This window comes from Chiloscyllium punctatum, chromosome 34 (assembly GCF_047496795.1).
Source record: "Chiloscyllium punctatum isolate Juve2018m chromosome 34, sChiPun1.3, whole genome shotgun sequence".
NCBI lineage: Eukaryota > Metazoa > Chordata > Chondrichthyes > Orectolobiformes > Hemiscylliidae > Chiloscyllium > Chiloscyllium punctatum.
In genome coordinates this window covers 51519825-51535398 of record NC_092772.1, presented here as the reverse complement: position 1 = coordinate 51535398, position 15574 = coordinate 51519825, and the positions used below count along the sequence as shown (strand labels likewise).

The following is a 15574-nucleotide window of genomic DNA, read 5'->3' as shown; positions in this document are numbered from 1 at the left end:
GGTGAGCTACTCTGGGTGTTTTGTTTAATTAACAGAAGGGTTCATCACTGTGTCGTAACAATATCTACACTTCCCACTGTCTTGTAAAAGTAGCCAACATCTTCAAAGACCCCCTCCTACCCCATTTATACTCTTTTCCACCCACTTCCATCAGGCAGAATATATGAAAGTTCAAAAAAGCACATACCACCAGATTCAAGATCAGCTTCTTCCCTGCTGTTACCAGACTTATGAACAGATCTCTCATACATCAGAGTTTGATCTCTCTCTCTGCACCTTCTCTGTAACACTACATTCTGTTCTATTACCCCGATATACTTAGGTCAGGTAGGATTTGCCTGGTTAATACACAAGAAAATATTTCTCTCTGTATCTCGGTGCATGTGACAATAATAAAAGAAATCAAATCACTTCGAATTTAAATTAAATCAAATTTTTAAAAATTCAAATCAAATGAAATCCAATCAAATTCAAAACAATTTCAAATCTAATAAAATTCAAATCAAATTCCAAATTAATCAAATTCAACTCAAAATCAAATCAAATTCAAATCAAATCAAATAGTTTTGTGATGGGTGTCAGGGTGGTTCTGCTGGGCAGAAGGTAGCGTCCGAGCCTGAAGACCTGGAGGTTCGAGTCCCACTCCAGCATTTAATGGCTAAAGGCATTTCCGACATGAGCCAACAGATTGAGTTTGCCAGTGACAGGATGGGATTCCAGGCTGGCTGTGTGATTCTTTAGCCTCTTTCTCTGTCTCCTCGTGCGTGTAGCCATGGCAACTCAGATTACCGGAGTGATATGTAATCCAGCATCAAATTCTGATTTAGCTACACACACACTCACACACACACACACTCACACACATACACACTCACACACACTCACACACAGACACTCATATACACACACTCACACACACAGACACACTCACACACACACACTCGCACTCACACTCATACACACATACAGACGCACAAACACACACACACACAGACACATACACACTCACACACACTCACACACACACTCATACATATACAGACACACACACACTTACACACACAGACACCCACACTCACACACAATCACACAAGCACTCATACACACAGACACATACAAAAACACACACAGACACACACTCACACTCACTCACTCACACTCACACAAACACACTCATACATATACAGACACACACACACTCACACACACTGACACTCACACTCACACACAATATCACACACACTAATACACACAGACATACACACAAACACACACAGACACACACACACTCAGACACATACACAGACACACACACAGACATACACACAGACACACTCACAGATACACACACACTCACATGTACACAGACAGACGTATGCACTCACATATACACAGACACACACGCACTCACACAATCACAGACACAAACTCACACACAGATATACACACACACAGACGCAGTACACAGACACGCACTCACACACACAGAGACGCACACACACACACACACAGACTCAACACACACACTCACACAGACATGCACAGTCACACTCACACTCACTCACACACACTCTCACACACACACACACTCACACACACGCACACACAGACACACTCACATACACAGACACACACACACAAGCTCACACACTCATACCCATACTCACACACAGACAGACACACTCACACATACACTCACACTCACACACACACACACTCACACACATACACTCACACTCACGCACTCACTCTCACACACAAACTCCCAGACACATACACACACAGAGATACTCACACTCTCACACACACGGACACACACACACTCACGGAAGTACAGACACACACTCACACACAGACACGCACTCACACACACAGAGACACACACACAGACTCAACACACACACTCACACATACAAACACACACACCCACACTCTCACTCACACACACTCACATACTCACACACAAGCACACGCACACACAGACACACACACATTCACACACACATACACACACGCGCACACACTCACACAGACACACACACAGACACACATTCACACTCGCACACAAGCTCTCACACTCACACACATATTCACACACTCACACCCACACTCACACACACACACTTGCACTCACACGTACACACCCACTCACACACACATTTTCACACACTCACTCACACACACACTCACTCACACACTCACTCACACACACACACTCACTCACACACTCACATACTCACACACATGCACACACACACACTCACAAACACTCACTAACACATACACTCACACACACACGCAATCACACATACAGACACATGCACACTCACACACACATTTACTCACACACACTCACTCACACCCACACTCAGACACACTCACACATAGACATGCACACACTCACACACACTCACTCACACACACACACACCCACTCACATACACACACACACTCGCAATCACACACACTTGCAAACACACACACTCATACACTCACGCACACACAGAGACACACACACACTCACACTCACACACACTCACACACAGACACACACCCACTCACGCACACACTCACACTCACTCACACACACACGCACACACCCACTTACACACACACTCGCACTCACACATTCTCACACACACACTCACAGACACACACACACCCACTCACACACACGCGCACACACTCACGCGCACACAGAGACACACACACTCACACATACAAACACACACACACGCACACACTCACACACACACACTCACACATACAAACACACACAGACACGCACACTCACACACACTCACTCACACCCACACTCACACACACTCGCTCACACCCACACTCACACACACTCACGCACGCACTCACACACACACACTCACACACACACTCACGCACTCACACACACTCACACACACTAACACATAAAAACACACAGACTCACGCACACATACAAATTCACACACACTCACACACTCTTACACACTCACATACTCACACACACAGACATACACACTCACACACACACTCACACACACAGACACACACACACTCACACACACACTCACAAACACACTCACAAACTCACACACATGCACACACTCACACACACACTCATACTCACACACACACACTCACAATAACACACTCACACTCACACACACACACTCACACACATACATACACACACACATACAGGCACACACACACACTCATTCACACACACACTCACACTCACTCACACACACATGCACATGCCCACTCACACACACACACTCGCATTCACACACACACTCACACACACACTCACACTCACACTCACGCATTTGCACTCACACACACTACCACATACAAACACACAGACACACGCACACACGCATACAAACTCACACACACTCACAAGCTCACACAAACACTCACATATTCACATACTCACACACACACAGACACACACATACTCATGCACACACGAACACACAGACATACACATACACTCACACACATGCTCATACACACTCACACACACAGACACACACACTCACACGCTCACACACACATCCACTCACACACACATACACAAACACACACACGAACACACAGACACACACACACTCACACACACACACATACACTCACTCACACACTCTCACACACACACTCACTCACACACTCCCACACACACACTCACACACACAGACACACACAGACACACGCACACCAGACTCACACCCACACACACCCTCACACTCACATCCACACTCACACACAGAGACACACAGAGATACACATACTCACACACATACACTCACACACACAGACACACTCACACTCAGGCTCACACACACACTCACTCTCACACACACACTCACAGTCACACACACTCGCACTCACACACAATCACTCACACACTCACACTCACACACACACTCACTCTCACACACAATCACAGTCACACACACACTCGCACTCACACACTCACACTCACACACACACTCACTCTCACACACACTCACAGTCACACACACACTCGCACTCACACACAATCACTCACACACACTCACACTCACACACACACTCACTCTCACACACAATCACAGTCACACACACACTCGCACTCACACACAATCACTCACACACTTACTCTCACACACACTCACAGTCACACACACACTCGCACTCACACACACTCACACTCACACACTAACACATACAAACACACACAGACACATAGACACACGCATAAAAACTCACACTCACACACTCACACACACACTCACACACTCTCACACACTCACATACTCACACACACTCACACACACACTCACACTCACACACTCTCACACACTCACATACTCACACACACGCACACACAGACACACACATAATCAAGCACACACAGACACACAAACACTCACACACTCACTCACACACACAGACGCCCACTCACACACACATTCGCACTCACACACACTCACTCACACACACTCACACTCACACTCATGCACTCCAACTCACACACACTCACGCACTCAGGCACACACACACTAGCAGATACAAACACACACAGACACACGCACACACACACGCATACAAACTCACACATATTCACACACTCACACACACACTCACACTCACACACTCTCATACACACACGCACACACAGACACACACATACTCATGCACACACGAACACACAGACACACACACGCACACTCACACACACTCACACATTCACACACACTCACACACACCCACTCACACACACACATGCTCACACTCATACACACACACTCATACTCACACACACACTCACACACTCCCACACACTCACACACTCTCACACATACACACACACACTCACAGACACACACACACTCACATTGACATCCACACTCACAGTCACGCACACAGACACACACACTCAAACACACACTCACTCTCAAACACACACACTCACAGTCACACACACAGCCACACAAACACACACTCAAACACACACACTCAAACATACACGCACACATTCACACACACACACACACTCTCACTCACACACACTCACAGTCACACACACACACTCACATACTCACACTCACAAACAAACACACAGATACACACACATACACACTCACACACACTTACACACTCTCACACACACTTACACATGCTCACACTCACACATACACTCACTCACACACACACTCACACTCACACCCACAGTCACACTCACTCACACTCACACACACACTCATGCACACAATCACACACACAGACACACACACACACTCACACACACACTCTCACACACTCACACACAGACGCACATACTCACACACAAACACACAAACACTCACACACTCTCATAAACACTCACACACAAACACACACTCACACACACAGACACACACACACACTCCCACACACACACTCACACACTCTCACACACTCACACACACACAAACACACACAGACACACACACACATACAAATACACACAGACATGCACACTCACACACACACACACACAATCACACATACAGACACACAGACACACACTCACTCACACACACACACACACAGACATACACACTAACACCCACATTCACACACACACCCGCACTCTCACACACATGCTCTCACACTCACGCACTCACACACTCACACACTCACGCACACACACTAGCACATACAAACACACAGACACACGCACACACACATACAAACTCACACACATTCACACACACGCACATACACTCACACACTCTCACAAACTCACATGCTCACACACACGCACACATAGACACACACATAGTCGCACACTCACTCACACACAGACACACACACGTACACACACTCACACACACGAACACACACACAAACACACAGATACACATGCACATACACACACACAAACACTCACACACACACACTCACACACATGCTCACACTCACACACACACTAACACACACGCACACTCACACACAGACACACACATGCTCACACTCACATCCACACACACACACTCACAATAACACACACACTCAAACTTACACGCACACACTCACACACACTCACACTCACATACTCACACACACACTCTCCCTCACACACTTTCACACACTCACATACTCACACTCACATACAAACACACAGACACACACACACACTCACACACACCCTCATACTCACATCCACACTCACACACAGAGACACACAGAGATAGACATACTCACACACATACACTCACACACACAGACACACTCACACTCAGGCTCACACACACACTCACTCTCACACACACACTCACAGTCACACACACTCGCACTCACACACAATCACTCACACACACTCACACTCACACACTAACACATACAAACAAACACAGACACATAGACACACGCATAAAAACTCACACTCACACACTCACACACTCTCACACACTCACATACTCACACCAACTCACACACACACTCACACTCACACACTCTCACACACTCACATACTCACACACACTCACACAGACACACACATACTCAAGCACACACAGACACACAAACATTCACACACACAGACGCCCACTCACACACACATTCGCACTCACACACACTCACTCACACACACTCACACTCACACACACACTCACGCACTCCAACTCACACACACTCACGCACTCAGGCACACACACACTAGCAGATACAAACACACACAGACACACGCACACACACACGCATACAAACTCACACATATTCACACACTCACACACACACTCACACTCACACACGCTCATACACACACACACATACAGACACACACATACTCATGCACACACGAACACACAGACACACACACACGCACACTCACACATACTCATACATTCACACACACCCACTCACACACACACATGCTCATACTCATACACACACACTCACACTCACACACACACTCACACACTCCCACACATGCTCACACTCACACACACACACTCACACACAGACACACACACGCTCACACTCACATCCACACACACACACTCACAATAACACACACACTCAAACTTACACGCACACACTCACATTCACTCACACTCACATACTCACGCACACACTCTCCCTCACACACTCTCACACACTCACATACTCACACTCACATACAAACACACAGACACACACACACACACTCACACACTCTCACACATACACTTACACACAGACACACACACATGCTCACACACTCACTCACACAGTCACACACACACACTCACACTCACACACTCCCACCCACATTCACACTCACACACGCACACACACACTCACACACACTCACGCTCACAATCACACACACAGACACACTCTCACACACACACTCACATACACACACTCACACACACACTCACACACGTTCACACACACACTCACAAACACACACACACACTCACACACACTCACACACACACTCACACACACACACACTCACATACACACACTCACACACACACTCATACACACTCACACGCACACAGACATGCACACACTCACATTCACATACACACTCACACACAGCCACACAAACTCGCACACACACTCACACACTCACCCTAACATACACACTCACTCTCATGCACACTCACACACACACACTCCCACGCACACACTCACACTCACACACACTCAGATACACACACCCACACTCACATGCACTGACACACACTGACAAACACACACACTCACACTCACAAACACACACTCACAGAAACTCACACTTACACACTCACACTCACACACAGATACACAAACCCACACGAACACACTCGCGCACACTCACACATTCACACACACACACTCACATACTCACACGCATACGGTCACACACACACACAGACTCACACACACAGACCCACACCCTTACACTAACACACTCACACTGACACATACACACACACACTCACACGCACAATCACACATACAGACACACATACACCTACACATACATACTCACACTCACACTCGCACACATTCACACACACAAGCACATACAAACACAGACACAGGAACACACACACTCACACACTCTCACACACACATTCACACACACACACTTGAACACGCACACTCACACACACTCAAACGCACACACTCACAGACACTCACACACTCACCCTCACACACAAACTCACATACTCACACACACGCACTCACTCACACACACATTCACACACACACGCACACACTCACACACTCACACTCACGCTCACATACACATACTCACACTCACACACACACGAGCACATACAAAAACACATAGACACACGCACACACACTCACACACTCACACACACACACACACACACACACACTCACGCACACACACACACAGGCACACACACACACTCACAAACACACTCACACACACACTCATAGACACACTCATTCATACACACACACACTCACACTCAAACTCACACACAAACTTACACACACACACACACATACGCTCACACACAAACTCACAAACTCACACACAAACGCACATACACACTCACACATACTTACACACTCACGTACACACACTAACACATACAAACACACAGACATACGCACACAAACTCACACACACTCACATACACTCTTACACACTCACACTCATACTCACACCCATACCCACACACAGACACACACGCACACACACACAAACACACAGACACACACACACGTACACACTCTCACACACACTCACACATACATTCACATGCACACACACTCATATACTCACACACACCCACTCACACACACAATCACACACTCACGCACACACACATACACACTAACGCATACAAACACACACAGACACAGGCTCACACATACATTCTCACCCACAATCTCACACACACACCCAAACAAAGACACACACACCCTCACACACACACGAACACGAAGACACACTCACACACACATACACACACTCTCACACACACACGAACACGAAGACACACTCACACACATATACACACACACTCACACACACGCACACACTCAGACACAAACATTCACAGACACACTCAAATGCACACTCACACAGACACACACACTGACACACACAATCGCACACATACAATCACACACACACACTCACACAGACACAGACACATTCACAATCACACTCACACCCACACACGCAAACACACACACTAACACACCCGGCTCCCAGCCACGATCTCATTTTGTAGCTCTCAACACTGCAGTTACTGAGTGTCGGTGGGGGGAGGGAGGGGATGGTACACACTGCTGTTACTGAGGGTCGGTGGGGGAGGGAGGGGATGGTACACACTGCAGTTACTGAGTGTCGGTGGGGGGAGGGAGGGGATGGTACACACTGCAGTTACTGAGGGTCGGTGGGGGGGGAGGGAGGGGATGGTACACACTGCTGTTACTGAGCGTCGGTGGGGGGAGGGAGGGGATGGTACACACTGCAGTTACTGAGGGTCGGTGGGGGGGGAGGGAGGGGATGGTACACACTGCTGTTACTGAGCGTCGGTGGGGGGGGGAGGGGATGGTACACACTGCTGTTACTGAGCGTCGGTGGAGGGGGAGGGGATGGTACACACTGCTGTTACTGAGGGTCGGTGGGGGGGGGAGGGGATGGTACACACTGCAGTTACTGAGGGTCGGTGGGAGGGAGGGAGGGGATGGCACACACTGCAGTTACTGAGGGTCGGTGGGGAGAGGGAGGGGATGGTACACACTGCTGTTACTGAGGGTCGGTGGGGGGAGGGAGGGGATGGTACACACTGCTGTTACTGAGGGTCGGTGGGGGGAGGGAGGGGATGGTACACACTGCTGTTACTGAGGGTCGATGGGGGGGGGGAGGGGATGGTACACACTGCTGTTACTGAGGGTGGGGGGAGGGAGGGGATGGTACACACTGCTGTTACTGAGGGTCGGTGGGGGGAGGGAGGGGATGGTACACACTGCTGTTACTGAGGGTCGGTGGGGGGGAGGGAGGGGATGGTACACACTGCTGTTACTGAGCGTCGGTGGGGGAGGGAGGGGATGGTACACACTGCAGTTACTGAGGGTCGGTGGGGTGAGGGAGGGGATGGTACACACTGCTGTTACTGAGGGTCGGTGGGGGGAGGGAGGGGATGGTACACACTGCTGTTACTGAGAGACGGTGGGGGGAGGGAGGGGATGGTACACACTGCTGTTACTGAGGGTCGGGGGGGGGAGGGAGGGGATGGTACACACTGCTGTTACTGAGGGACGGTGGGGGAGGGAGGGGATGGTACACACTGCTGTTACTGAGGGTCGGGGGGGGAGGGAGGGGATGGTACACACTGCAGTTACTGAGGGACGGTGGGGGGAGGGAGGGGATGGTACACACTGCAGTTACTGAGGGTCGGTGGGGGAGGGAGGGAGGGGATGGTACACACTGCTGTTACTGAGGGTCGGTGGGGGGGGGAGGGGATGGTACACACTGCTGTTACTGAGGGACGGTGGGGGGAGGGAGGGGATGGTACACACTGCAGTTACTGAGGGTCGGTGGGGGAGGGAGGGAGGGGATGGTACACACTGCTGTTACTGAGGGTCGGTGGGGGGGGGAGGGGATGGTACACACTGCTGTTACTGAGGGTCGGTGGGGGGGAGGGGATGGTACACACTGCTGTTACTGAGGGTCGGTGGGGGGGGAGGGAGGGGATGGTACACACTGCTGTTACTGAGGGTCGGTGGGGGGGAGGGGATGGTACACACTGCTGTTACTGAGGGTCGGTGGGGGGAGGGAGGGAGGGGATGGTACACACTGCAGTTACTGAGGGTCGGTGGGGGGAGGGAGGGGATGGTACACACTGCAGTTACTGAGGGTCGGTGGGGGGAGGGAGGGGATGGTACACACTGCAGTTACTGAGGGTCGGTGGGGGAGGGAGGGGATGGTACACACTGCTGTTACTGAGGGTCGGGGGGGGGAGGGAGGGGATGGTACACACTGCTGTTACTGAGGGTCGATGGGGGAGGGAGGGGATGGTACACACTGCAGTTACTGAGGGTCGGTGGGGGGAGGGAGGGGATGGTACACACTGCTGTTACTGAGGGTCGGTGGGGGGAGGGAGGGAGGGGATGGTACTCACTGCTGTTACTGAGGGTCGGTGGGGGAGGGAGGGGATGGTACACACTGCTGTTACTGAGGGTCGGTGGGGGGAGGGAGGGAGGGGATGGTACACACTGCAGTTACTGAGGGTCGGTGGTGGAGGGAGGGGATGGTACACACTGCTGTTACTGAGGGTCGGTGGGGGAGGGAGGGGATGGTACACACTGCTGTTACTGAGGGTCGGTGGGTGGGGAGGGAGGGGATGGTACACACTGCTGTTACTGAGGGTCGGTGGGGGGGAGGGAGGGGATGGTACACACTGCAGTTACTGAGGGTCGGTGGGGGAGGGAGGGGATGGTACACACTGCTGTTACTGAGGGTCGGTGGGGGGGGAGGGAGGGGATGGTACACACTGCTGTTACTGAGGGTCGGTGGGGGGGAGGGAGGGGATGGTACACACTGCAGTTACTGAGGGTCGGTGGGGGGGAGGGAGGGGATGGTACACACTGCAGTTACTGAGGGTCGGTGGGGGGGGGAGGGGATGGTACACACTGCTGTTACTGAGGGACGGTGAGGGGGAGGGAGGGGATGGTACACACTGCAGTTACTGAGGGTGGGGGGAGGGAGGGGATGGTACACACTGCTGTTACTGAGGGTCGGTGGGGGGGGAGGGAGGGGATGGTACACACTGCTGTTACTGAGGGTGGGGGGAGAGAGGGGATGGTACACACTGCTGTTACTGAGGGTCGGTGGGGGAGGGAGGGGATGGTACACACTGCTGTTACTGAGGGTCGGTGGGGGGAGGGAGGGGATGGTACACACTGCTGTTACTGAGGGTCGGTGGGGGGAGGGAGGGGATGGTACACACTGCTGTTACTGAGCATCGGTGGGGGGGGGAGGGAGGGGATGGTACACACTGCAGTTACTGAGGGTCGGTGGGGGGGAGGGAGGGGATGGTACACACTGCTGTTACTGAGGGTCGGTGGGGGGAGGGAGGGGATGGTACACACTGCTGTTACTGAGCGTCGGTGGGGGGGGAGGGAGGGGATGGTACACACTGCAGTTACTGAGGGTCGGTGGGGGGGGAGGGAGGGGATGGTACACACTGCTGTTACTGAGGGTGGGGGGAGGGAGGGGATGGTACACACTGCTGTTACTGAGGGTGGGGGGAGGGAGGGGATGGTACACACTGCTGTTACTGAGCGTCGGTGGGGGAGAGGGAGGGGATGGTACACACTGCTGTTACTGAGGGTCGGTGGGGGGAGGGAGGGGATGGTACACACTGCTGTTACTGAGGGTGGGGGGAGGGTGGGGATGGTACACACTGCTGTTACTGAGGGTCGGTGGGGGGAGGGAGGGGATGGTACACACTGCAGTTACTGAGGGTCGGTGGGGGGAGGGAGGGGATGGTACACACTGCAGTTACTGAGGGTCGGTGGGGGGGAGGGAGGGGATGGTACACACTGCTGTTACTGAGGGGCGGTGGGGGGGAGGGAGGGGATGGTACACACTGCAGTTACTGAGGGGCGGTGGGGGGGAGGGAGGGGATGGTACACACTGCAGTTACTGAGGGTCGGTGGGGGGGAGGGAGGGGATGGTACACACTGCAGTTACTGAGGGGCGGTGGGGGGGAGGGAGGGGATGGTACACACTGCTGTTACTGAGGGTCGGTGGGGGGGCAGGGAGGGGATGGTACACACTGCTGTTACTGAGGGTCAGTGGGGGGAGGGAGGGGATGGTACACACTGCTGTTACTGAGCGTCGGTGGGGGGAGGGAGGGGATGGTACACACTGCAGTTACTGAGGGTCGGTGGGGGGAGGGAGGGGATGGTACACACTGCAGTTACTGAGGGTCGGTGGGGGAGGGAGGGGATGGTACACACTGCTGTTACTGAGGGTCGGTGGGGGGAGGGAGGGGATGGTACACACTGCTGTTACTGAGCGTCGGTGGGGGCAGGGAGGGGATGTTTGTGGGTGTGGGGGCTGCTTTGTCCCTGGATGGTGTCGAGCTTCTCGAGTGTTGTTGGAGCTGCCCCCACCCAGGGGCAAGTGGGAAGTATTCCCTCACCCTCCTGCCTTGGGCCTTGTCGATGGTGGGACAGGTTTGGTGTTGCTTGGTTCCAGTGAGGATGTGGAGGTTTCCCAGGGATGAAGCCTGGATTAGGGGGTGTCAACTTGAAGGAGCGCCTCGAAAAATCTCTCCAGCGACAGAGGCCGAGGGGAGACTTGATATTAGTCTACAAAACTATGAGAAGCAGAGCTAGAGTTGACAGGATGTGTGTTTCTCACTTCCGATTTACAGGCTTCGGTCCTAATCTTGCAGCCACGTTATTTCTATGGTCAGTTGAGTTTCTGATCAATAATAATCCCCAGGATGTTGATTGTGGGAGATAAAATGGTCCTCACTGAACTTCAAGGTGTAATTGGTAGATTCTCTCAGATCGAGGTGGGCATTACCTGCTCCTTTTCCGATAGAGAAGTCAACTGCTCGTTGTCAGTTCAAACTGAAATGTTATCTCAGTCTTTTTGTGTGTGAGAATTAAACTGGCTTTTCATTCACATTCCCTTCTCAAATTTGTCAGGTAATCTGAGAGAATTGTGGTGGATTTAGATCAGTTGTAAACCATTCACAAACTTCCAATCAGTATTAAACGCCTTTTATTGCTCGGGTAACTGAGTACGTGAGTCAGGATGTCAGGCTGCAGCTTTATCGGATTTTAGTTAGGCCGCACTGAGAGAACTGCATTCAGTTCTGCTCGGCACATTCCGGGAAGGATGGGGAGCACGGTGGGCTGCACAGTGGCACAGTGGTTAGCATTGCTGCCTCACAGTGCCAGAGACCCGGGTTCAATTCCCGCCTCAGGCGACTGACTGTGTGGAGTTTGCACATTCTCCCCGTGTCTGCGTGGGTTTCCTCCGGGTGCTCTGGTTTCCTCCCACAGTCCAAAGATGTGAAGGTCAGGTGAATTGGCCATGCTGAATTGCCTGTAGTGTTAGGTGTAGGGGAATAGGTCTGGGTGGGTCGCTCTTCAGAGGGTCGGTGTGGACTTGTTGGGCCAAAGGGCCTGTTTCCACACTGTAAGTAATCGAATTTCTTAAATCTTTGTGTGATGCCTTCACCTCTCTACAGACATTTCACTTACCCGTAAACAAAACCTGACTTGATCTGACATTCTCTTCCCGTTTTGGAGTGAGTGAGAACCATAAAATATGCAGAGCTACAACATGAGGTAGAGACACTGCAGTGGTCAGGGGAAGGGTCAGTAATCTCCGTTCGAGAGAAAAAAATATAGAGCAATCCACAGGATTATCGGAAAACAGGAAAATCACAGCATTTCTGTGAACGTTGCCATCTTCAGGATTCAGGTTAAACAGTTTGTAGAGTTCCAGCTAAGTGTGAGTCTTTGTGTCACCCCAGCTGTCAGTACAGATCAGTGATAAGTGATGGCCGGTCTCATTGGTGGAGTCCAGTTTACAGCAGCTCAGTCTCCACAGCAAGTGGAAGGTTATATCGTCAGCAGCTGTTACTGCACCCTCCGCATTCTCCACACCGACACTGAGGGCAATGGATTCTCTCATCTGGTATCTCCTCATCTTCAGGGCCATCTCTCCAGGTAGGGACATCATCTGAGCAGCTCGATACGCAGCTGCTTTTCAGTTCACTGTCTCTGTTCTTCCACCTGTGTGGCGGTGTGCGTGTGTGCGTGTACCTGTGTGGCGGTGTGCGTGTGTGTGTGCGTGTGAGTGTGTGTGTGAGTGTGTGTGTGTGTGCGTGCGTGTGTGTGCGTGCGTGTGTATGTGTGTGTGCGTGCGTGCATGTGTGCGTGCGTGTGCGTGTGTGTGTGAGTGTGTGCCTGTCTGTGTGTGTGTGCGCGTGCATGCGTGTGTGCATGCGTGTGAGTGTGTGTGTGTCTGTGTGTGTGTGTCTGTGTGTCTGTGTGTGTGTGTGCGTGTGTGTGTGTGTGTGCGTGTGTGTGTGTGTATGTGTGTGTGTGTGTGTGTGTGTGTGAGTGTGTGCCTGTGTGTGTGTGTGTCTGGCTATCTTTCTGTCTGTTTCTCTGTCCGACTGTTTATCTGTTGTTCCACATGCTAAACATGTATCCATCAAACAATCCATCTGTGTGTCTGTCCGTCTTTCTATCTGTCGATCTGGGTGTGCGTCTCTGTATCTGTCTGATCATTTGTCTGCATGTCTCTGCGTATTTATCTGAATATCCATCGATCCATACAGTTAACTGTTTCTGTGTCTGTCTGTCTGTCTGTCTATCTCAGGGTTATGTCACAGAGTCATATAGCATAAAAACGCACACATCCGGTCCAACCCGTCCATGCTGACTGGATACCCTAAATTAATCTAGTCCCATTTGCCTTCACTTGGCCCATATCCCTCCAAACCCCTTCCTATTCATGTCCCCATCCAGATGCCTTTTAAATGTTGTCATTGTACCAGCCTCCACCACTTCCTCTGGCAGCTCATTCCATACACGTACCACCCTC

The 15574-nt window shown here is 51.3% G+C and overlaps 1 protein-coding gene across 4 annotated transcripts in view; it reads left to right on the top strand.

Moving 5' to 3' along the window:
- The window catches only part of LOC140458836 (uncharacterized), a 62197-nt gene that overhangs the window by 20508 nt on the left and 26115 nt on the right, over positions 1-15574 (top strand). For all 4 annotated transcript variants that reach the window (XM_072553515.1, XM_072553513.1, XM_072553516.1 and 1 more), the window contains exon 2: positions 14496-14691. In XM_072553515.1, coding sequence (XP_072409616.1) covers positions 14643-14691 — 49 coding nt within the window. In that variant the 5' untranslated portion in view covers positions 14496-14642. The remainder of the gene's footprint in view (positions 1-14495; positions 14692-15574) is intronic.